Source organism: Ailuropoda melanoleuca, chromosome 12 (genome assembly GCF_002007445.2).
Source record: "Ailuropoda melanoleuca isolate Jingjing chromosome 12, ASM200744v2, whole genome shotgun sequence".
In the NCBI taxonomy this organism is placed as follows: Eukaryota; Metazoa; Chordata; class Mammalia; order Carnivora; family Ursidae; genus Ailuropoda; species Ailuropoda melanoleuca.
The window spans coordinates 30,063,166-30,086,820 of NC_048229.1; the positions used below are offsets into that span (position 1 = coordinate 30,063,166).

Consider the following 23,655-nt stretch of genomic DNA (forward strand, 5'->3'; position numbering starts at 1 on the left):
AACATATGAATTCCAACTACATGCCAGGCACTGTTCCAGGTGCTGGAAAGCAATGGAATCCCCGCCTCTAGAGGTTGTGCAGGTTGAGACAAGCATCCCACGTTTAGTCCATGCTCAGCTAAACAAAGGATCACTACTCAACACGTGGCTCAGCAGTCACTCTGTCACTGTTTTGCAAAGACTAAAGGTCAGCCAGAGTGCAGCATACCTTCTGCCACTCACTGGGAGGCTTGGAGCAAGGGACAGCACAGCTCAGCCTGTTTCCCCATCTGTATAATGGAGGGAATACGTGGGAAGGAGGCTGAAATGAGTTTTTTCACATTCCATGTCGGTACAGCGGAGGCTCCCAACGCTGGCCAGCTGTGATTCAAACCAGCAGACTGCCCCACCTGCTGCCCCATCAGAGATCCCCCGCGCCAACACACACAGCCCCAGGGGGGTCCTGTTGGGGTTGGAGTTTATTGCTGCGAGAGGCCCCACAGGAAAATCCAACCGCAATGTGATCACACAAGAGCAACCGGAAAGGAGGGCAGAGCATGGTGGGGGGTGGTGGGGGGAAAGGAGTCCCCTTATCCCGCCCCTCTGCAAGGGTCAAAGGCTGGTAGAGACCTGGGGCTCAGGATGTTGTCGCTAAGAAATTCAGGGGTCAGTGGCTGAGTGGAGAGAGAGGAAGAGAGAGAGAGGGAGGGGGAGGGGGAATGGGAACCCCAGCTTCGGAGGGCAGGGGAGCCATGCTCCCTTGCTAATAAAGATCATTAACAACGTAAGGATGGAGGGGAGCCCTTTGGGACCACAGCTTGCCACCTACAACTGGATTTCCTTCCCAGCGAGAGCCCCAGTCCTCATCTCCCTGCTCGCCTGCTCCTCTGTGTTTAGGGTTCACAGGAGGTCTCAGCGCCACCCCCGCAATAGTGCCAGAGGGTGGCACCATTTCCAAAGTGCAAGAAGCCGGAGGGAGGGTCCCTGGAACTGGAGCCTCGAGGGGCCAGGGGCCAGAGGCCAGGGAGGGAGGGGCCATGTCTGGGGACAGGGTAGGGTCACTGGGGCTGGGACGCAGGCGGCCCGTGAGGCTCTGGGGGTGGCGGCCCAGCCCCAGGCTCCGCCTCCTCGGCCTCCTCTTCCGAGACCACGCCCTCCTCCAGCCGGAAGACCTGGCGCACGGTTCGGGTGGTGAAGGTGAGGGGGCCGCGTCTGCAGGGAGGAGGGAAGACCAAGAGACAGCAGTTAAAAGAAGGGGGCAGAGAGAGCTGGGGGACGGAGCTTACGGAGCGAGGGTGCGCATGTGCGGCTGGCCCTACCGGAGTCGGTTCCTCAGTGTGTTCAACTCGCGGTTCATGGACTCCGAGGCCTCTGTGACATCTTCCAGCTCGTGTTGCAGCCTCCTGCGAACTGACTGAGCCCGGGACGCCTCCTCCTCGGCCTCCTCCAGCTGCCGCTTCAGCTGCTTCACCCGAAGGTTGCTCTTTTCCAGCTTGGTGGGGGCAGAGGGCCGGGTTGAGTCTCCACGTGTGGTGCTCACATACTCCCTTGGCCCCTAGAGCCCCCTCCCTCCTGCCCCCCACCCCACACCTTGTGCCTTGCCTTCTGTTCATGCTTTGTTCTAGATCCTTTTGCAGCCTCCATCCCAGCTTCAAATGTGAAGCTGTCCCCCACTTGGCCTCAGAAGGGTCTATTTATTCCCAGAGGTGACCCCATCTCTCCTCTGCTCAAAGCCCTCCCATGGCTCCCCAGTGGCGCTGGGACAAGGTCCCAGCCCCTCAATCTGGCATTCCAGGCCCTGCAGGATCTTCTTCCCATAAACCCATTGGCCAGATCATCTTCACCAAGACCCTCCCCAAACCCTGCCATCTCTGTCTCCAGGGAGGGGAAACATGTGATCTGCCTCCCAACAACCCCTCCGGCCTCATTTCTTATCATTCAACCTTCCTTCCCCATTGTTCTCTCCAGCCACACTGCTCTGCTTTTTGCTCTAAACTTACCAGACTTATTTCCACACCCCAGGGCCTTTGCACCTGCTGCTCCCTCTGTCTGGCTCTTTCTATCCCTTCAGTTCTCAATTCATATGTCACCTCCTTAGAGAGGTCTTCCTGACCTCACCCCGCACCCCCAATCTAGGGAGTATTCCCTAATCCTCCACATCTCCTTCTCTCTTCATTCTCTTGTTCCTTCATGGCTTCTGTCACAATCTCTCCTCATCTTTCCTTGTTTATAGGTTTGTGTCTTCCTTTTCCTATGCTACAAATGTGAGCTCCGTGAACATGGGGACCTTCTCTGTCTTGTTCACAGCCATATCTCCAATGCCAAATATATTAGTGGGTGCCCGAAAATTGTGGAATGCAGATTGAATAAGCCACAGATGAGCTTTTAAGGGCACGGTCACTCTGTCTGGAGTCAGAGAGACCTGGGATCTGATGCAGGCTCTGTCTCTAACTGTGTGATTTTGGTACAAACTGTGTCCCTTTTTAAAGTTTCCATTTTCCCACCTGTGCACTGGGGCTAGAGAGAATGCAGACTTTTTTTTTTTTTTTTTTAACCACATGGCACAGTACGTGGGGCACAGTTGCTGCTCAATAAATAATTAAGAGCACAGACTCTGCCGCTGGAGTCCTGGGGTTTGAACCCAGACTCCATATCTCATGCTAAGTGATTGAACAAGTTACTTCACCTTTCTGGCCTCATTTTTCTCACCTGAATAAGAGGGAAAAGGATAGAACCTACCTTGTAAGGTTCTGATGAGAACTAAATGTACTACATGTTATGTCTTTCGCACAGTGCCTGGCACATAAAAGGCACTCCATAAACATTACACGTTGTGATTTTAGCCCTGGCCTAGCCTCTGGGTAGGGTTTCACTTCTTCCTTCTCCCTGGTTGTCTCAGCTCCCCACCAGGACCTGTCCTAGATTCCACAATTTACAGATCACAAAGTCACTGATTCCAGCTCTCTGCTGATGCACCAAGTCCCAGAATGGAGGCCTCACGTGGCCTCTGGTGATGGGAAATCGCTGCCTCCACAGAGATCATGGGCTACTTCTCTGTCAGTGGAGACCATCCCCCACTGCTCTCCAGAGACGTCAGCTGCTCACCTGGTCCCGGAGCTGGTCGGCCACCCTCCGCTCCTCCTCCACCTGCAGCACCACCTCCTTAAGGCGCTTCTCGGCCCTGCGCACCAGCTTGCCTGAGAGGATGCGCTCCCTGGAGAGAGACGTGAAGGAGACAATCAGGAGAGGTGCTCATGCAGGATTCTGTCCCCTCAGCCTTGTCCTGTTTTTGGAGTGGCCTCTTCCCTCTTTCCCACCCCCAAGTGGCTCCCATAGTCTGCTCAGGTCAGACATGGCTCCCAGGGTCCCGACTCCAGGGTATCTAGTCCTTGACTTGTGCCAAGATGCCCAATGTTCCTGGAAGTGTCTCCATGTCTGTACCCATTCTCCATACCCTCAGTGTGTGCCCCTAGTCCTCCTCTCAGGGAACCGACTCACTGACTGCCAGTCCCCAGGTCAGATCTGGGGCATTATCCTTGCCCCTTCCCTCCTCGCCCTATGCCCAGCCTGTCCCATTGCTCCCTGAACTCTGTCCTGTCCCCTCCTCTCTGTCCTCCAGCCCAAGCCCCCAGCTCAACCCTGTGCTCTCCCACCTGACCTGCCCTGCCCCTTCTCTCTCAATTCCCTTCTCCACTGTCCATAAGTGTGTGTGGGACATTCTGGAAGCCCAGCGCTCCCCTCTCAGCCACCCTGGCTGTTTCTCCCCTCTCATATACATGCTTTCTCTGGACAAGGTCATCTGCACCCCAGGTCTCCACACCCATCAACAGCCGAGTGTCTGTTAAATCTGTCTCCTGGGCTCCAGCCTGGGTTGGCCCCCAGCCTCGGCCATCCCTCAGACCCCGCACACCCCTCACATTCCCCGCCAGGCTCAGCGCCTTCTCCCCAACCTGCTCCTCTTCCCCTGTGCTCCACCTAGATCTGCCGGTTGGACACCAGCCCCTGTCCCCTCAAAGCCTTCCCCCCACCCTTGAATTTCCCCTTCCTGTGACCCCAGCTCATCTGCCCTCTCCTGCAAGGACCATCACACCTGGGGCGAAGTTGATGTGATGGGGCCCCTCGCGATGGGCAGTGCTCGGCAGCCAGGACTGGACATGGCAGTCCCAGATGTGCTGAGAGGCAGGCACGGGGCTGGGGGAAGTGGGAGGGCTCGAGCTGTGGAAAGGGATGCGGTGGGGGAGGCTCCTTCGGCTACAGACCCCCTGGCCACTCCTTGCTCCCAGGGTGACTTTGAGCAGGTCATTAACACCCTCTGAAAGGCCTCTGCAGAGATCCCAGATGACATCTCCCATGAGCCCCTGAGCCCCTGACCAGTCCCTGGCATGAGAATACCTTCTCCCATGACCCTCTGGGGCTGGTTCCCATTGCCTGTCCTTGAGATCTCTCATGCTCATCATTCTCCCCAGTGAACTCAACTTGTTCCCCCATACTCCCGTAGTCACCAGGACTTAACCCCAAATACTGTCCTCTTCCCCCTACACCCACAACAGCCTAAGCCCCCAGCTCCATCCCTTTTGTCCCTGACTCTCTTTTTCATCCCCTCATGTCTATCCTCATGCCTCAGCCCCAGCTGAGGCCTCAGCTCCTGCCACCTGGACCAGCACCCAGCCTCCTCCCTGGCCTCCCAGTTCCCAGTCTCTGGGAAAGTCCCAGCGGGACTTTCTACACCCAGCACTGGCCCTGCCTGCTCCCCCCCACCCAGCTCACAGCCCTCCATGGCTTCCCATCCCTCTCCTGAGTCACAGGCTTCAAGGACCAGTCACCCTCCTCCTAAATGCCCTGATATCTCCCATATGTGTCCCCAAGGCTGCTGCTCCGCCTGGGACAGAAATGGCCTCAATTCTCACCTCTTCCTGTACCCACAGCCTCTGCAAAAGGATTTTGCAGCTTCTTACACCAAGAGACAGAATCTATTTCACCATTCCCTTAAATCTGAGCTGGCCACATGACTTGCTTTAGTGACAGGAAAGATGCAGAAGTGACATTGTACCAGTTCCAAGTCTAGGCCCCAAGAAGCCTTTAACACTTTCCCTCACTCTTGGAACCTGGACTCTGCCATGTGAACAATCCTGGGCCAATCTGGAGCAGAGACGAGTGAGCCTCAGTGTCCCAGGCAATGCCATAAGCAAATGAGAGCCCAGCCAAGATCAGCAAATGCATCTAGCTGACTCGCCTACAGATGCATGAATGAAGCCCCCATGCTCAGATCAGAACCTATCAGAGGCCAAAGACTCATGAGCAATAAGAAATGGTTGTTGTTTTAAGCCACTAAAGTTTAGGGTTGTTTGTTATGCAGCTACAGCTAGCTGCTACATTACTGTTTGAAGATTTATTTATTTTAGGGAGAGACTGTGTGGGAGCAGGGAGGAGCAGAGGGAGAGGGATCAGCAGACTCCACGCTGAGTGTGAAGCCCGACACAGGGCTCGATCCCATGACTCTGAGATCATGACCTGAGCCAAAGCCAAGAGTTGGATGCTCAACCGACTGAGCCACCCAGGCATCCCCTACATTACTGTTTAAATCATATTCTTAGTGGGAGTACAGTTACTTGCAGCCCAAAGTATCTTAACTAATAGAGGAAATCAGCCATCATTAATATTATGATGCCTTTTGGATGTTTCTAAACCAGGTGCTTGTAACACAGTTCCCCTTCATCTCACTGACCAGAATGTGGGGATCACCCTCCAGCTGTGCCCCCCTCTCCCACCTACCTGCTCTCCTGCTCCAGCTGTTCCTCGGCCTGGGCCAGCTTAGACTCAAGGGCAGCAATGACCATCTTCTGGCGGGCCCGGACCCCAGCGTCCTCCTCACCTAGGCGGCCCCGGAGCTCCTGCATCTGCCGCTCCAGCTGCTGTCGCCCGCTCTCTGCCTTGGCTGAGAAACTTCGCTCAGCTGACAACTCTGTAGTCAGTGATTCCACCTGTAGAGGTGGGAAAAACAGAACCATCATGGGGGAGTCTTGGGAAGATGGTAGATAAATTCAGGCACCTCCCGCAACTGAGTTGACAATGGTTAAGTGCATAGCACAGAGCCTGGTACATACTAAATACGCAATAAACGTTGGCATGTATTTTTCCCGATTGGCTTAGTAGCTAACAGCAGTGCCAGCCCCAGGTTTTAACCTTTCAGATAGCTTTTTGCTATTTTAATAAATCCACAAGACTATCACAAACTTGTCTAAATGCTATAAATTCTACCTCTGACTGTGAATGAGTCCATTCGAAGGGTTATCACACTTCTGTTTGCACCGGGATCATCTGGGGAGCTTGCGAAAAAGATGCAGACCACAGGGTTCCACCCCCCAGAAATTCTGCTTCCAGCCAATCCGGGCGGGGGAGGGGTTGTCCATGACTCTGTATTTTCAACAAGCACCTCAGGTGCTTCTGATATGGGTGACGTGTGGGATCATTTTAAGAAATGCTAACTCAACAAACAGGAGCTACTACATTGAGAATATGTGTAAACACACCCCTAATAATAGTTCCCATTTATGTATTCAGTTCATACTCCGAGTGAGGTCCTGCGCGAGGGCTAAGGAAGTGAGTCAGATCTAGTCTGATTCATACTTTATTTCATTGCGCCCTCACAGGAACACATCGACATGGTGATCAGCATAGGCTCCTTTTTTTTTTTTTCAACTTTTTATTGGAAAATGAAACTGTAATATGGAAAGTCAGAAACTGATCAAGTCTATGATGTCAGCAGTTAACAAAGGCAAACACCACTGTCGCTCCCACCCAACTGAAGAAATAGAACGCTGCCATTCCAGAAGGCCCTGCATGTAAACCACCCTAATAACAACCCCTATGTTCCCCCACAAAATAGCACACCATCCTCACTGTCACGGTAATCATTTCTTTGCTCCTCTTTCCAGTTTTATCACTCAAAGAGGAAGGCCTAGATCCTATAGCTGAATCTTGCCCATTTAAAAGCTTTTGTGTATGTTCCTTTTTTTTTTTTTTTTTAAGAACCCAACGTGTACACTTTATTTTTTTTTAAGAAGGCTCCATGCTCAGTGTGGAACTTGAACTCACAACCCTGAGAGCAAAACCTGAGCTGAGATCAAGAGTCGGACGCTGACCTAGCTGAGCCACCCAGGAGCTCCTAGGTTGCTGTTGTTTTAAAGCTACATGCTTTGGGGGTACTTTGTTACGGCTGCCCCAGGAAACTAATATAGTGACTGATAAGTATTGAAAGAAAATCACTGTGAACTCATGCATTTACACAGAGTGGATAGATTTATTTTTTTTTTTATTTTTTATTTTTTTTAAAGATTTTATTTATTTATTTGACAGAGATAGAGACAGCCAGCGAGAGAGGGAACACAAGCAGGGGGAGTGGGAGAGGAAGAAGCAGGCTCATAGCGGAGGAGCCTGATGTGGGGCTCGATCCCATAACGCCGGGATCACGCCCTGAGCCGAAGGCAGACGCTTAACCGCTGTGCCACCCAGGCGCCCCAAGAGTGGATAGATTTAAAGCAGGCGTGATTATTATCCTTGTAGAAGCTCCAATTACTCCATTTGGGGCCAACAGGAGCCTCTCCTGGTACACGTCTCCATGCTTTTTGATATAAGTATGCAGGCCCCTGGGGGTATCTGGGTGGCTCAGTCGGTTAAGTTTTTGTGTTTTTTTTTTTTTTTTAAGTTTTTATTTATTTGAGGGGCGCCTGGGTGGCGCAGCGGTTAAGCGTCTGCCTTCAGCTCAGGGCGTGATCCCGGCGTTGTGGGATCGAGCCCCACATCGGGCTCCTCCGCTATGAGCCTGCTTCTTCTTCTCCCACTCCCCCTGCTTGTGTTCCCTCTCTCGCTGGCTGTCTCTATCTCTGTCGAATAAATAAATAAAATCTTAAAAAAAAAAGATTTTATTTATTTGAGAGAGAGAGAGAGAGAAGGAGCAGAGGGAGAGGGAGAAGCAGACTCCCCACTGAGCAGGGAACCTGATGTGGGGCCTGATCCCAGGAGTCTGGGATCATACCTGAGCCAAAGGCAGACACTTCACCAACTGAGCCACCCAGGCGCTCCTTGGTATCAGTTTTGATAGGTCAGTATCCTTGGCTACATAGTGTGCTCCTCTGGTGTGTAGCTTCCAACTGTATTCTTTCAGGAAAGTTCATGCATTATGCTCTCAGGTTATTTGCTCTGTCCTCCTGCCTGGGTCATCTTCTTTGGGGACTCCCATTACCATATGTTGGATCTTCTTAGCCTGTCTACAATATTCGCTATTTTCTTATAAATCCCTTTCTGTGTCTTTTTAAGTTTCATTTTAATTTTTTTTTAAAGATTTATTTATTTACCTTAGAGAGAGAGAGAGAAGGGGGGACAGGCAGAGGGAGAGGGGGAGAGAGTCCCAAGGAGACTCCACGATGAGTGTAGAGCCTAACGTGGGGCTGATCCCAGGACCCTGAGATCATGAGCTGAGCCGAAGGTGGCGCTTAACCAACTGAGCCACCCAGGTGCTGTTTGTCTGTTACCCATCTCCCCAACAGAATGTAAGCACCTTGAGGGGCGCCTGAGTGGCTCAGTTGGCTAAGCGTCTGACTCTTGATCTTGGCTCAGTCTCAGTCTCAGGGTGGTGAGTTCAAGCCCCATATTGGGCTCTGTGCTGGGTGTAGAGCCTACTTGAAACAACAACAGCAAAAGAAGGTAAGCACTACAAGATTAGGGCCTCTGTCTTAATTCTGATCCCTACTCTATTCCTGGAACCTAAGACAGTGCTGGGTGCTCATTAGAAATGAGGTAAATAAGCCAACACATGCTCCAGTGAAGGGAGCACAGGATCCTACAGCCGTACAAGGAATGATGGGACTTAACCCAACCTGGATCCTTGGCTGTTAGTGAAAAGAAGAACCTCTTTAAAAATCAAAATGGTGGGAGGAGGCAGTGTGCCTGGGTGGCTCAGTCAGTTAGGCATATGACACTTGGTTTTCAGCTCAGTTCATGATCTCAGGTTCCTGGCATCGAGTCCCGGAGTTGAGTCTGTACTCAGCAGGGAGTCTGCTTCTCTCCCTCTGCCCCTCCCCCCACTCACGGATGTGTGCTCATGTGCACTCTCGCTCTCTCTCTCTCTCTCTCTCTGAAGTAAAATAAATAAGTTTTTTTTTTTTTAAATCAAAATGGGGGCAGAGCCGGACATTCCCTTCTCCTTTATCTGTTGAGTCAAGGGAATTCGCAGATTCAGAAGATTACGCTGCGAGGTCAGTGGGGACCCAGGTCGCCCGGGGGGACAGGGCTGCACTCACCTGCAGAAGCAGTTTGCGGTAACGGTCATTGAGCAGCTCTGAGTTGCTCTGCTCCTCCTCCAGCTCCTCTTCCATTTGCCCCAGGCGCCCCTCCAGCTGCCGCTTCTCCTCCAGAACGGCTGCCCTAAGGAGGACGGGAACGGGGGGAGGTGAGAGGGCGCGAGGGCCAGGGAGGGTGCCATGCCCCACATTACGATGGGCCACTCACTTGCTGAGGCTGCCATTGGCCAGCTCGTCTGCCATTTCGTCCCGCTCCTGCTGGATTTGCCGCCGGGCACGATCTGAGGCAGCCAGTTCCTGTGATGACAGAGAGTGGTGGTGGTCAGCGGTGGCGGGGTGAGGCTATCTGGGCACGGGCCTCCCTGCCCCTTACACCTCAAGTCTCTTGGCTTTGTCTTCAGTGCACACAAACATGCTATCCCTGGGCAACCTTGGAATGAACTTCAATCTACAGGCAGGTATCTCCTAAATCTGTCTCCGGAGCCCCGAACTCATGTCCACCCCAGGCCCCTCCCCCTCGGCACAGCCTCCCTGAGCTCAGCATCCTCCTTTCCAACCTGCTCCTCCCGTCCCCCCAGTCACGGGGCCTGATCCCCAGGTCTCTCCTTACCTCCTCTGCCCCCTTACAACCCACAGCCCTGTCCATGCAGACCCTTTACTTTCCTTGCCTTGCCTCTCCCTGCGCCCCCAATGGCCCCAGCTGAGGCCTTGTCCTCTCTCCCCAGCCTTCCTGACTCCAATCGCCCCCTGCTCAGCTCAGAACCCTCCCGGGGCTCCCTAGTGCCCCCAAGCCTAGCCTGTTGGCCCAGCACCCCTCTGCCTCCAATCCCCAGGGGCCGCCCCCTCTCCCATCCCCAGGGCCACGCCCACCCCTGCTGCCAATCCCCAGGACCCCGCTCACCCCACAACCAGGGCCACGCCCATCCTGGCATTACCTCCTGCAGCCGCAGCACCTCCGTCTCCAGCGCCTTGAGGCGCTTCTCACTCTCCCGGTTCTGGGCAAAGATTTCCTCCCGGGAGCTGCGGGACTCTTCCACCTCCCGCCACAGCTCCTTCATCTGGGCCTGGGCGGAACAAAGCGAGTGAGCGGGCGCAGCCTGGTCGTGACTCACAGGGAAGCCCCTACCCTGCGGGGACTCCTCGGCTCCCCGAGAGCAAGCAAAGCCCTGCAGCCTGGGGCTGCTGCAGCCTGCCCCAGCCCCTTGCTCTGTGACCCTGAACCAGCCACTCTACCTCTCTGGGCTTTGGCTACCTCCAGTCTAAAAAAGTTAACACCTTAAAATTAAAGAAAGCGTGAAATGGGTGTAGTATTTGCACTCTGCAGGACAATAATGCTGGCGCACACTTCCTGAACATTTACCGTGGGCCAGGTAATCCTCAAAACTCCAGCTTGTGGGGACTAGTTTCCCCTCCAGTGTAGACACGGAGAAACTGAGGCACAGAGAGGCTCGGCAACAAGCCAAGTGTGGTAAATGGCAGAGTCAGGACTTGAACCCAGGCCATCTGGCCCCAGGGTTTCCACTTCTAGTCACTATGCTATGCGGCCACACTTTTCAGTGTAAGACTTCAATGGCGCTTAAAGAAAAATAAAACACAAACTTGATGTCCACCACCATTAAAAAAAAACTCCGTAGAGAAGACAGGAGGACGGCACTGGGTTTGACTAGCAGGGCGATTATCATCGCTGTTATTAATATTATTACTTGCTTGATAATAACAGTTTTTCAGTGTAGGTACTTTCTTTCAGAGATGACCTAGTGGGAAATTTTTACTTTTTGGAGAGGGAGCTTTCTATCCCAGCGCTGCCCAATGGGGAGATAGCGCAAGGACATGCGTTCACATTTTCTAGTGGCCACATTAAAAAGATAAAAAGAAATGGGTGAAACCATATTTTTATTTAGCCTGACATATCCAAAATATTATATTTCCATTTACAAACACTATAAAAATTTTGAGATATTTTATTTATTTACTTTTTTTGGTACTAAGTCTTCAGAATCCAGCATGTAATTTGGATTTCAGCCCCACCACATCTTAGATGTCCAACAGCCACATGGGGCTAACACCCACTGTATTGGACAGCCCAGTTCTATACTTTTTTTTTTTTTAAATTACACTTTACACTGATTTAAAAAAAAAATTAAGTAATCTCTACTCCCAACCTGGGGCTCGAACTCACGACCCCGAGATCAAGAGTCACATGCTCCACTGACTGAGCCATCCAGACACCACCGCCGGCCCCCCCAATTTTTTTTTAAACAATCAGATATAACTTTCATATTAAGGGAGGAACCCTAAGGCATTTCCATTGCAAAAATTAAATAGAATAAAGAAACTGAACTTCAAAGCTAAGCATTTTAAGTAAAGGAAGTAAAAAATATAGAAAGAAGCAAGTGAGCCTTTCACGCATGGATGTTTATAAAGCGGTGGGGGGTGCTCGTGCGGCCGAGGGGGCGGGGCGACAGCAGAGCGATTGGCGGGGGTGTGCGGGGGGTGGTCTTAAGCCCCACCCCTACCTGCATCTTGCGGAGCTGCTTCCCCGCCTCCTCCTTGCCCTGCGCGGCGGCCGCGTTCTGGGCTCTCAAGTCCTCCAGCTCCGCCTCCAGCTTCTTGCGGGCGGCCACGGCCAGGGCGCGCTGCTTGCGTTCCTCGTCGCGCTCCACCTCCGCATCCCTCAGCTGCGGGGAGGCCGGGAGGAGCAGGCTCAAGGGACCGGCGGCCCAGGCTCCCTCTACGTGCTAGTGACCTAGACGTCCACCCGCCAGCCCCTGTCCAGGCCACCAGCGCCATTCCTCCGGCCCTCTTGCTTCTCTACACCCCAAACGGATCCCGGCTCTTCGTCCCCAGAGCCTCAGTTCTGGGCTTATCCTTCTCCCTATTTACTCCAGCCTCCGCTCTGCTCCCGTGTGTCCCCTCCAGCCCATTCCCGCACAGCTCCAGAGGCTCCGGCTCCACTCAGAGCTGCCCTGCCCCTCCCACGTGCAGCACTCAGCGCCAACCGGCTGCACAGCACCGGAAGTCCCTCCACTGGCCGAGTCGCGGACCACAGGGACAGGGGAATGAGTAAATGAAGGGGAGGAAGGCTGTGGATGAAGGGGCGTGGAGGAGCTGGTCCTTGAGCAATGGATGAGCGCTTGGGCAGGCTGGGGGATGTTGGGGGTGGGCTGGGGATTGGGGAGAGGAAGTTGCTGGAAAGGGCAGATGGAGGAGCAGCTGGGTGCAGAGGTGGCTCCGTAGAAGCGCTGGATGGTGGGGAGGCTGTGTGTACGTGGGGGGCTGTGTGGATGCCGAGGCGGATGCTGGGTGAATGGTCTAGTGATGATGTCTGATGGGGTAAGTCAGTCGGTCAATGGGACATGCGTGTGGTTCACAGGTGATGGTGGGTGAATGCGCTGCAGAGCAGAAGGGCCCTGGGAAGAAACACTGAGCAGCAGGTAGGTGAGTGAGCCTTTCTTGGCCCCTCTTTTGCCTGCAGGCAGGTGCCAGAGCCCTCCCAGCGGGATGGGCGCCCTGCAGCCTCCAGCCTGGTCTGCCTGTACCTGCTTGGCCAGCTGCCGCCTCCTCTCCTCGCCAGCCTCATCTCGGCCCTGCAGGTCGCGCTCATGCTGTGCCTTAAGAGCCTGCAGGGTCACTTCCAGGCGCAGCTTGGCGTCCTCAGCGGCTGTCAGCTCGTCCTCCAGCTCTGTCACCTGTGCTCGCAGGTCGCTGGCTATCTGTTCTGCCGCCCGGCGGGATCGCTCCTGCTCATGTGCCTGGTGGGGATGGGAGGGTGAGCTCTGGGCACCTGGGGCACAGGGAGGGGGAGGCCAGGATCCTAGCTCTATCCTAGGACAGAGCGAGGGAAGCTTTGATGGTCATGGTGATGTGCACATTCCGGTTTGCTCATTCATTCACCATTTCCCGGGCAGCTAGTTACTACGTGTCTCGTTCTGAATCATCCTAAAACATTTCATTAATAACCTCTGCCTGCAAGTTCTGTTATCTGAAGCCCCGGAGAGTCCAGCTCAAGTGTTTGTTAGCTCAGCTGACTTTCACTCACAGTGGATTATTGCCTCGTGGGTTTTGAGATTTTGCATCGTGAGCTCACTTCACTAAGGGGCTTCATCTTTGGGAACATCCTGTGTGGACATGGGTTGAAGGCATGTCTCTCCAGACTTGAATATCGATTTGTGCCGGACCCCCCAGGATAGCACCATCCCACTATCTCCTGTGATTTTTTTTTTCCCTCAGCCCTTCCAGGGAGTTGTAAATTAAAATCCCAAAAACCCTGTGAAGGCAGATCTGAGCTTATGAATTTCTGAGACACTCCCCCCCGACAATGCCTCTCTTTTAACTATCACCTCAGAGAAGCGTTCCTTGGCCTGTCAGGGGCTCTCTGTTACCCATGCTGCTGGCCCTCAGCCCCTCCCTGACTCAGCCTTAGTCACAATGGTCATTTAACATGAGCCGCCCCACTGCACTGTAAATTCCACAGGGCAGGGACCCTATCTACCTGTTGCTCCTGCCCAAAGAACCGCTTGGAAATTCTAGTCAGTGACAGTGTCTACTTTCTGCCCTCGGAAGAGGCCAACAGGCTGCCCCTCCTATTTGGCACCTGCCAATCAGTTTTGTTTACTGGAAGGAATTCAACTTTCTCCTATCAACACTCTATTTCCCACAATGGAGGCCTCTGGAGTCACCATGAATAACTTGGCAGTCTTCCCAAAGGAGAGACCTTAGTAGTCTTTGAGTATGAGCTGGATTTTGGCTCTAGTATCCCTGGGGCTGCAGGCCAAGGGTATGTCATGAAGTGTAGGGGTTCTCTCCAGGCTTGGCTAAAAGCTCCATCAGACCCACGCTGGAGCGTGTGGAGAAGATAAAGCCCTTATTCATTGCACCCATGAGAGTACGTCGTTGGCAATAAGGAAGGACATCAGGAGTGTGTCTGTGCAGGGCCTCCCTGAACCACATCTTCCGTCAGTGCCTCCCCATCATCAGTCAGGGGGGCTGGTGTCCCTGGGCCTGTCCTTGCTGCTGCTCCATAAGTATATTTATTAGACAAACTAAGGAAGGATGGAGTGGACGGTGTGGTGGACCTTTCAGAAGGCTGGGACGCTGGCTGGGTAAGTGGGGGCTGGGGACAGGCCTAGGGGACTCCTCACTGGCCCTGGGGGGGCCTGTATGTGCTCAGTGGGGTTGGGGGTGGCAAGTGGGATGTCCTCACACTGGGTATGTGGTGTGTGTGTGTGTGGTGTGTGTGAGGGGATGTGTGTGTGTGTGGTATGTGGTTAGTGTGTGGTATGTGTGTTCTGTGATGGTGTGTGTGAGGGGATATATGTGTGTGTGGTGCATATGAGGGGATGTATGTGTGTGTGGTGTGTGTGTGGTTGCGTGCTCTGTGTGTGGTGTGTGTGAGGAGATATAGGTGTGTGTGAGGGGATGTATGTGTGTGTGTGGCATGTGTGAGGGGATGTGTATGTGTGTGGTGTGTGTGCCGTGTGGTGTGTATGTGTGCAGTGTGTGCATGTGCATACACTCATGTTTGGGGCATGGTTCTCAGGCTATATGTTGTGGTAAATTCTCTTCAAGTTCTCTGGAAGATTCTCCTCCTGTTCTGTGTATCTATACGTGAATGTGCATGTTGATGAGCAGCTTTCCTTACTTCCCGCGTGTATGAACACATGTGTTTGGTGGAAAATTCTCCTCCCACTCTGTGTGTGTCATGGGAGCACATATGTTTGGTCAGCAGCTCTCCTCCCATTCTCTGTTTGGCATGAACATGTAACTTTGATGGCTGAGTCTCTTCATGTTCCGTGCATGAGAGCACATGCGTGTGTACGTGTCGCCCGACATCAGGTGTGCATGCAGTGGCCGCATGTGTGTCTTGGGGAGTGGGGGCCCCTGCTCACAGTCTTGCCGGCATCATCCTTGCTGCTCAGCAGTGTTTCCATCTCAGCCCGCAGGGCCCGGTTCTGCCGCTCCAGCTCCTCCCGTGCTTCCTGCTCCTCCTCCAGCGCCCGTGTCAGCGACAGGGCCCGAGCCTCACGCTCCCGGCCCTCCGCCTCGACCCGTTCACGTTCCTCCACCGCCCGCAGTACCGCTGCCTTCTCATCTGCCAGGAGCTTCCGGGTTGAGGGAGATGGGGTGGGGGAAACAGATTAGCTGAAAGGAGTGTACAAGTGGATGGGGAAGAGGGAACAGCCAGGGACAGAGAGAGAGGGAGACAAAGGCAGAGACACAAGAGGGAGGTAGAGGGATTAAAGTTGAAAGTGTGTCCCAGACCAGCCCAACTCCTGAGAAACCCAACAAAGGAGAGGGTGTTTCTTCCTCCTGCGGTAGTGATACGGAAAACACAGACATCATTTTTAAAATGTACATCAACCTTTGCTATTTTTTTTAAGACACAGAAATTAACAATAATAAAACTGGCAAGTCCTGCCCAAAGGAAAGAGAACAGGACTCACAGTCAAGAGAAAAACCAGTCCACGGAAACAGACCAACAGATGACCTCAACACTGGGATCATCACACAAGGACTTTAACGATGATCAGTAAATTTCAGGACCAGATGGATACAGTGGGTGAAGACCCAAGGTTATTTTAGGAGGGACTGGAAACTAAAACAGAACCATTGAGACAGGCCAGGACTGAAAAGCATGATACCGAAATCAAAAAGTCATTGGAGGAAACTGAGAGCAGACTGGACACATCAAAAGAAGCAGTAAACTTGAAAGCAGGTTGACAGAAATGATCTAAATAGAGGAAAAAAAGGAAAAAAGATTGTAAAAAAAAATTAACAGAGCTACGATAACCCACAAGGCAGTATCACGCAGTCAAACACACAGGTATTTGGAGTCCCACAGGAAAGGGGAAGAAAAAGGAAAGGAAGATGTGAAATTGTCTGCATTCATAGGAAACAGGGTCACCAATGTAGAAAATCCAATGAAATCTATAAGGAAGAAACCTACTAATATTCATAATAATACTCATTACAGGATCAATACATAAAAATCGATTGTATTTCTATATACTAGCAACCAGAAACTGAAATAAAAACCAGAACCACTTAATTTAAGGAACCTCTACACCCAGTATGGGGCTCCAACTCACGATCCCGGGACCAAGAGTCGCATGTTCTTCTGACTAAGCCAGCCTGGCGCCAAAGCCACAGCCACTTAAAACAGCATCGACAATGTGAAATGCTTGGAAATAAATCTGATGAAAGATGTACACTGAAAAGTACAAAAAGGGGGTGCCTGGGTGGCTTAGTCGGTTAAGCATCTGCCTTTGGCTCAGGTCATGAGCTCAGGGGCCTGGGATCGAGCCCCACGTTGGGCTCCCTGCTCAGTGGGGAGCCTGCTTCTCCCTCTCCCTCTGTCTGCTGCTCCCCACTGCTTGTGCTCTCTCTCTGATAAATAAATAAATAAATAAATAAATAAATAAATAAATAAATAAATATTTTTTTTTAAAGTACAAAAAGAGATCTAAATAAATGGGCACATGTACCACGTCCCTAGGCGAGAAAACTCCATATGATTAGGATGTCAGTTCTTCTCAGACTAATCTGTAGATTCAACAAACTCCCAAATCAAGAGGATTTTCTTTGTGTGTGGAAACTGACAAACAGATTTTAAAATACACGTGGAAATGCGAAGGACCTGGAAGAAGCAACACAACTTTGAAAAAGAAGAAAAGATTGGACAACTGACGCTACCTGATTTTTAATATCAATGCAAGAATGAGTCAGTAAAGAACGTCTTTTCAGCAGTGTTCAAACAATTCAATAGCCATGTATAAAAAGTTAATTTGGAGCCATGATAGCGCAACATCAACATATTAACTCAAACCAGATCACAGACCTAAGTATAAAACTGCAAAGCAGAGGGGCGCCTGGGTGGCACAGCGGTTAGGCGCCTGCCTTCGGCTCAGGGCGTGATCCTGGCGTTATGGGATCGAGCCCCACATCAGGCTCCTCTGCTATGAGCCTGCTTCTTCCTCTCCCACTCCCCCTGCTTGTGTTCCCTCTCTCGCTGGCTGTCACTGTCTCTGTCAAATAAATAAATTTAAAAAATCTTAAAAAAAAAAAAAAACTGCAAAGCAGAAAATTTCTGGAAAAACATATAGGAAACCTCTGTGACCTTGGGTGAGGCAAAGTCTCCTCAGACACCACACTAAAAAGCACAGCCCATCAAGTGACAAATTAATAAATTGGACTTCCTCAAAATTCAAACCTCCTGCTCTTTGAAAGACTCTACGAAGAGTAAGAAGTCAAGCCACTGACTGGACAAAAATAGTTGCAAAGCAATACATCTGGTAAAGAACTTGTATTCACCATATATAAAGAACTTTCACAATTCAAAAATAAAAGAAACAACCCCCACCCCAAAAACAAAATAAAGAGAGGAAATAACCCAATTTTAAAAAATGGGCAGAAGATTTGAACAGACACCTCACCGAAGAGGTATACAGGGCAAATAAGCACATGAAAGACGCTCAATGTCATTGCTCATTAGGGAAATGTGAACTCAAACCACCACATCCTATTAGAAAGACTAAGGTTTTATTCATAACAGCCAAAAACCAGAAACAACTCAAGTGTTCATCAACAAGTTAATGGTTTTTAAAATGTGTTCTATCGATACAGGAATAATACTCAGCAGTAAAAAAAAAAAAAAAAAAAGGAATAAATAATTACTAAAAAAAATTGTTTTATTGTTATCTCTATGCCTAACGCGGGGCTCGAACTCATAACCCCAAAATCAAGAGTCGCATGCTCCACCAACGGAGCCATCCGGATGCCCCAAGGAATGAATTATTAATCCGTGCAAAAACATGGATGAATCTCGAAATAATTCTGAGTGAAAGAAGCCAATTAGAAAAAGAGATTTATATGAGAAGACGTCATATAAAATTCTAGGAGAAACAAACAAATAGAGCCTTGATAATTGATGGCACAGTATTGAGTGGTCAAACATATGTGTGTTTGGAGTCTGAAAAGAGGAAAGAGGGAGAATGGGGCAGAAAAAAAAATTAAAGAAATAATGGCCGAAAATTCCACATTTGATCAAAAACATGAGCCACAGCTGTGGGATAAATACAAAAGCCCACAGTTGGATATATCATAGATAACTGCTAAAAACCAAAGATAAAGAGAAAAAATGTAAACCAGCTAGTAGGAAAGCATATATCCCCTACAAAGACACAGGGTCTGAACGATTGCTAACCTTTCATCTGAAACAATGGAGGCCACAGACAACGGAATGACCTCTTCAAAGTGCTTACAGCACAAACCATATGCCTAGAATTCAAGAGCCAATGGTATATCCTTCAAAACTGAAGGCAAAATAATGACTCTCCCATTTTCTAGATGAAGAAAACAAGACACAGAGAAGTTGGGCAGCTGAGCTGGGATTTGAACCTCAGGGTTGCCTAATCGTAATGCTGTGGGGTCCTATGATTTTTATTTCATCCTCATAGTGCCAGAGGCTTAATGTTATCCCCATTTCTTGGATGGGCAAACTGAGGCAGCTTGCCTGAGGTACACAGTGAATCAAGCAGGAGAAGCAAGATGTGTTATTTCGTTTGTTCGTCAGCACACTTTGGTGCACCCTCGGGCTATCTCGGGGAATAAACGTAGTACGACCAGGGTGCCTGGGGTGCTCAGTCAGTTAAGCCTCTGATGCTTGCTTTGAGCTCCGGTCACGATCTTAGGGTTGAGGGATCGAGGCCTGCGTCAGGCTCTGTGCTGAGCGTGGAGCCTGCTTGAGGTTCTCTCTCTCCCTCCCCCTCTGCCCCTCCCCCTGCTGACACGTGAGTTCCCTCTCTCTCTCTTCAAAAAAAAAAAAAAAAAAAGTGGGCACTACCAATAATTATTTTGGGACAAGAGCCATAAATCAGGATGGAGGGGGTCCCTGCCGCTGCTGCTCCAGGTCCATGATGGCATCTTCCAGCTCCTGCCCCAGTTGCCGGCGGCCCCGCTCCAGCCGCTCCACCGCCTCTGTCTTCTCTGCCAGGCGCAGGGTCAGGGCCTCAACCTCGCGGGCTGCCCGGCGCCGGGCCTCCTCCCCTGCTTCCAGCGCCCCCGCCTCTTCCTCCTGGCGCCTCCGCCACTCTGACAGCTGGGGGGGGGAGGAGAGAGAGGGCGGGTGGCAGTCATGGCTGTGACCAAGGTGTGAGCTGGTAGTGCCCCACTTCCTGGAGGAGGAGACTGAGGCCGGAGGAGGGAAGTGACTGGCTGCACTGGGTTCTTCTGCCTTGGAGTAGGGTTGAGGTTGTGAGTTCTGTGAACCCCAGCTTCTTCAGGAGATGAAAATTACTCCCACTGGGCCCCAGAAGATGAATCAGACCTGGACTCCACCCTGGGGAACCCCCCTTCTGATGGGGCAGACTAAGTGTCATGGCCAGGGTGGTGGAGGCTAAGGTAGAAAAAGCATGGGAGCCGTTGGGCCCCACAGGAGGAATTTAGAATCTGTTCAGAACATCCAAGAGAGACTTGCTGGAGGAGGGGCCATTTGAGATGGATCTTGAGGTATGCATGAGTCTGCCAGCTGAAGAAGGGCATTTACAGGCATGCATTCAGCACTCATTCACTCAACAGGCATTTCTCCAGGCCTCCCATACGTCAGGCTCTATGCTGGCCTGTGCTGAAGACCAAGATCTAACTCTGATAGGGTCCCGCTTTCAGGGAGCTCCTATTCTGGTGGGGGACCCATGGGCAGAGACAGTTCCAGCCCAAGGTGACTGGAAGGGCACGAGGAGAAAAAAGGGTGTGGGAGCTCAGAGTGGGGCAGTGAGGGACCTCCCACAACAGGAGAGGCTGGCATTGAATCCTGAAGAATGAAAGGGGTTTCTCGTGTGAAGTGGGGAAGGAAGAACACAGCTGAAGACAAGGAAGGGCCAGCAAAGGCCGGGCTGAGAGACACACGCTCTATCCTGGGGGCACTGGGAGCCAGGGAGAGCTGTGAGCGGGGGAGCAACAGGGGCAGCTCTGTGATAGAAAGACCACGTGGAGGATGAACTGGAAGAGGAGAAACTGGAGGCAGGGAGGCCTGAAGGGAGGCTGAGATGAGGATCCAGTTGGCAGAGGATGAGGCCTGAGCAAGGCTAGGGCTGCAGGGGTGAGACAGAGTTGGGGGAGGAGGGGCGGGCTCTGCACTGACAGGCTGTGGGCTGAGGGAGAGTCAGAGATGAGAATGGGGGTCTCCCGGGGTCTGGCCTATGACCAGGTGGGCAATGGGGCCATCCCTGAGCTAGGGAACCCAGGAGGAGTGGGTTGGGACTGGAGGCCCCTCGAGGTGTCCCCCCAGGACTGCTTACCTGGGCCTGGGTGGTCTGCAGCTCATGGCCTGCCCGCTCCCTGGCGGCCGCCTCCTCCTCCAGCTGCTCCCGCAGCCCCACCATCTCAGCCTCCAGGGCTCGCGCCCGGGACCCCAAGGCCAGCTTCGCCCTGCTCTCCTCCTGCAGCATCTCCTGCAGATGGAGGGGAAAACAGTGGTCAAGTGAGGGCAGAGGGTGGGGAGGGACAGGGGGCTGGGTGTGGAGGGGGTGCTGGCCTCACCTGGGCATCGTGCAGCTGGGCCTCCGAGCTGCTCAGCTCCTTGCTCAGCCGGATGGCTCTGGACTCGGCCTCACTCAGGGCCCCAGACACGTTCTCCAGCTCAGCCTGCGGGGAAGGGGCACCTTCCAATGGTGGCTTCCACCTGGCTGACCCCAGCTGCTCCTCCCCCTCAAATCCCTGCCACACTGGGCTGGTGGTGACGATCTCAAGGGGGGCAGCTGCTGGGGAGACCAGCCTGGCGGATCCTCCAACAGTTAAACGTAGAGTTTCCATATGGCCCTCACTCTCCAGGGGGAGGAAGCCCACTGGTTTCACTCACCAACAGTGTAAGGTAGATACCATTACTATTCCCAGTTTACATAAACGGAAGCTGAAGCACAGAAAGGTCAGGAAATGTGCCCAAGATGACACAGCTACCAGAGGTGGGACTGAGCCAGGCAGACTGGTTCTATGGCTGTGTTGTCCAATACGGTCGTACGTGGCTACTTCAATTTAAAAACTAAAATTAAATGGGGGCGCCTGGGTGGCACAGCGGTTGGGCGTCTGCCTTCGGCTCAGGGCGTGATCCTGGCATTATGGGATCGAGCCCCACATCAGGCTCCTCTGCTATGAGCCTGCTTCTTCCTCTCCCACTCCCCCTGCTTGTGTTCCCTCTCTCTGGCTGTCTCTATCTCTGTCAAATAAATAACTAAAATCTTTAAAAAAAAATAAAAATAAAAAAAATAATAAATAAAAACTAAAATTAAATGAAAGTAAAAATCCACCTCCTCAGCTTTGCTCCCTGCATTTTGAGTGTTTAGTGGCCAAGCAGATCACACAAATACAGACATTTCCATCAGGGAAGAAACTTCTGGTGCTGCCCGGGACTCCTGCTATCAGCCACCCAACTCTACTTCTGGCGTCACTCTTACGTGCGTGACGTGTAAAATGTTTAGTACGGTGACCACTAGGTAGGATGATTCCATTTGGGGCAGATCCTGGCCGTCCCCCCAAATCCACTCTTCTCTGGCCACCCCACTCACCTGGACTCGCTGAAGCTTCTCGGTGGCCTCCGCTCGGGCCCGCTCCCCGTCACCAGCCCGACCCTGCACCTCCTGCAGCTGGGACTCCAGGCGGCGTCTCCGCTGCTCGCCCTCGTGACGCGAGGCCTGCAGGCTGCTCAGCTCCGACCGCAGCTCAGACACTTCGGTCTCCAGGGCCAAGCGAGTCTTCTCCCAGGTACCTTTGCTCTGGCAAGGGAGAGAGACAAGTAAAGATCTATGCTTCCTCCTTCAACCGGACCAGGCACACTCCTACCTCAGGGCCTTGGCACTGGCTGTTCCCTCTGCCAGCCCCCCGGAAGCCCCTATTCCTGCCCAAACCCACCCTCCGGGCCTGTTCCAGCTGCTCCACCAGCTCGCCCAGCGCCTGGCCATGGCGCTGCCTCAGCTCCTGCACTGCCACTTCGTGAACACGCGTCTCCTCTTCCAGAGCCTTCTTCAACTCTGTCACCTCCTGTTCCCTCTTGGACCTTTTGTGGAGGGAACACGATTTCAGAATAGAGAAAGGCAGGGACTCTGGGGGAGTGCCTCCTTTTATTGTTCCCCTTCAAGGATGAGGACCTCACTCTACATTCCCTAAGGGATCTGGGGTGTAACCGAGGGAGGAGTGTGGCTTTAAGGGTGAACTCCTATTCATCTTTCAAAACCCTATTCAAAAGGCCCTTTCTCAAGGATGTCTTCCTGGACTTCCTCCATAGACGTGGTTTAGGGGCTTGCTGTTATCATCCACAATGCCCCATGCTGCTCCCTTAGAGTGCACTTGTTCTGCACTGGGTCCCTTTGCCGGGACCTGCCTCCCCCAGACCAGGAGTCCCTGGGGGAAACGCCTGGGTCTGACTCACTCTGTCCCCAGCCTGGCCTCGGTGCAGAGCTGATATTCAATAAACAACTAGTGAACGGCTAAACCCGTGTCGACGGAGGGCTCACACCGATCCTTCTCCCCCCGCCCCCCGCCCTGCACGCGCCCGGGCATCGCCAGCTGCCTCACCGGAGCTCCTGCTGAGTGTTGGTGGAATCCAGTGTGTCCTCTAGCTCGCTCCGCAGCGCCTCCAGCTCCTCGCCCAGGTCCCTGCGCTGCTTCTCGGCCTTGGCCCTGGCCACCCGCTCGGCCTCAAGGTCCTCCTGGGCCTCAGCCAGTCCTGCCTGTGCCTCCCGCAGGGATTTGAGCAGCAGGGCCCGGGCACCGCCCTCCTCCTCTACCCTGGGGGTGGACAAGAACCGTGGAGTCGGTACAGGGGCAGGCAAAGGGCAGGGATGATTTCTGGGGGCGGGGAGGCCAGGTGTGGATTTGGGGGTGGCCTGCCCTGGGCTGAAATCCCAGCTCTGCCTTTGGGTGCATGCCTCAGTACTCAGAGCCTCAGTTTCCCTAGCTGTAAAATGGAGATGACACCAAGAGTAATCACACGGACACTTATTCTGAGCCCCTGGAAACCCTTTACTATATTATCTTATTTAATGATCATACTGAGAAAACTGATGTACAGAGTGGGAAAGTCCTTGCCCAGGTCACACAGTCACGCGGTCAGCCAGTGGAAGATCTGACCCCAGCATCTGATCAGCCTCCTGACCCCGACAAGATGCAGCCTCTTGCAAAGAGAAGCTGAATTGAGGGGCAGCAGTGATGGGGAGTTAAACTGCTCAGAGAGCCATGCAGACCAGGGTTTGGATTCCCTGCTCCCCAGACCACGCAGGGAGCCCGACGTGGGGCTGGATCCCAGGACCCTGGGATCATGACCTGAGCCAAAGGCAGACACTTAACAGCCTGAGCCACCCAGGAGTCCTTTAAAAGCACTTTCACATTT

At 52.5% G+C, this 23,655-nt stretch overlaps 1 protein-coding gene across 1 annotated transcript in view; it reads right to left on the reverse strand.

Moving 5' to 3' along the window:
- Window positions 1-440: 440 nt before the first annotated feature.
- Window positions 441-23,655, reverse strand: part of MYH14 (myosin heavy chain 14) — a 79,817-nt gene continuing 56,602 nt past the window's right edge. The window contains exons 27-42 of the mRNA XM_034638974.1: window positions 22,842-23,054; window positions 22,179-22,323; window positions 21,836-22,042; window positions 20,814-20,918; window positions 20,573-20,725; window positions 19,172-19,374; window positions 15,167-15,413; window positions 12,818-13,030; window positions 11,795-11,956; window positions 10,214-10,342; window positions 9,487-9,575; window positions 9,279-9,402; window positions 5,752-5,960; window positions 3,085-3,193; window positions 1,299-1,471; window positions 441-1,191 (exon numbers count right to left, since the gene is read on the reverse strand). Coding sequence (XP_034494865.1) covers window positions 1,038-1,191; window positions 1,299-1,471; window positions 3,085-3,193; window positions 5,752-5,960; window positions 9,279-9,402; window positions 9,487-9,575; window positions 10,214-10,342; window positions 11,795-11,956; window positions 12,818-13,030; window positions 15,167-15,413; window positions 19,172-19,374; window positions 20,573-20,725; window positions 20,814-20,918; window positions 21,836-22,042; window positions 22,179-22,323; window positions 22,842-23,054 — 2,635 coding nt within the window. The 3' untranslated portion in view covers window positions 441-1,037. The remainder of the gene's footprint in view (window positions 1,192-1,298; window positions 1,472-3,084; window positions 3,194-5,751; window positions 5,961-9,278; window positions 9,403-9,486; window positions 9,576-10,213; window positions 10,343-11,794; window positions 11,957-12,817; window positions 13,031-15,166; window positions 15,414-19,171; window positions 19,375-20,572; window positions 20,726-20,813; window positions 20,919-21,835; window positions 22,043-22,178; window positions 22,324-22,841; window positions 23,055-23,655) is intronic.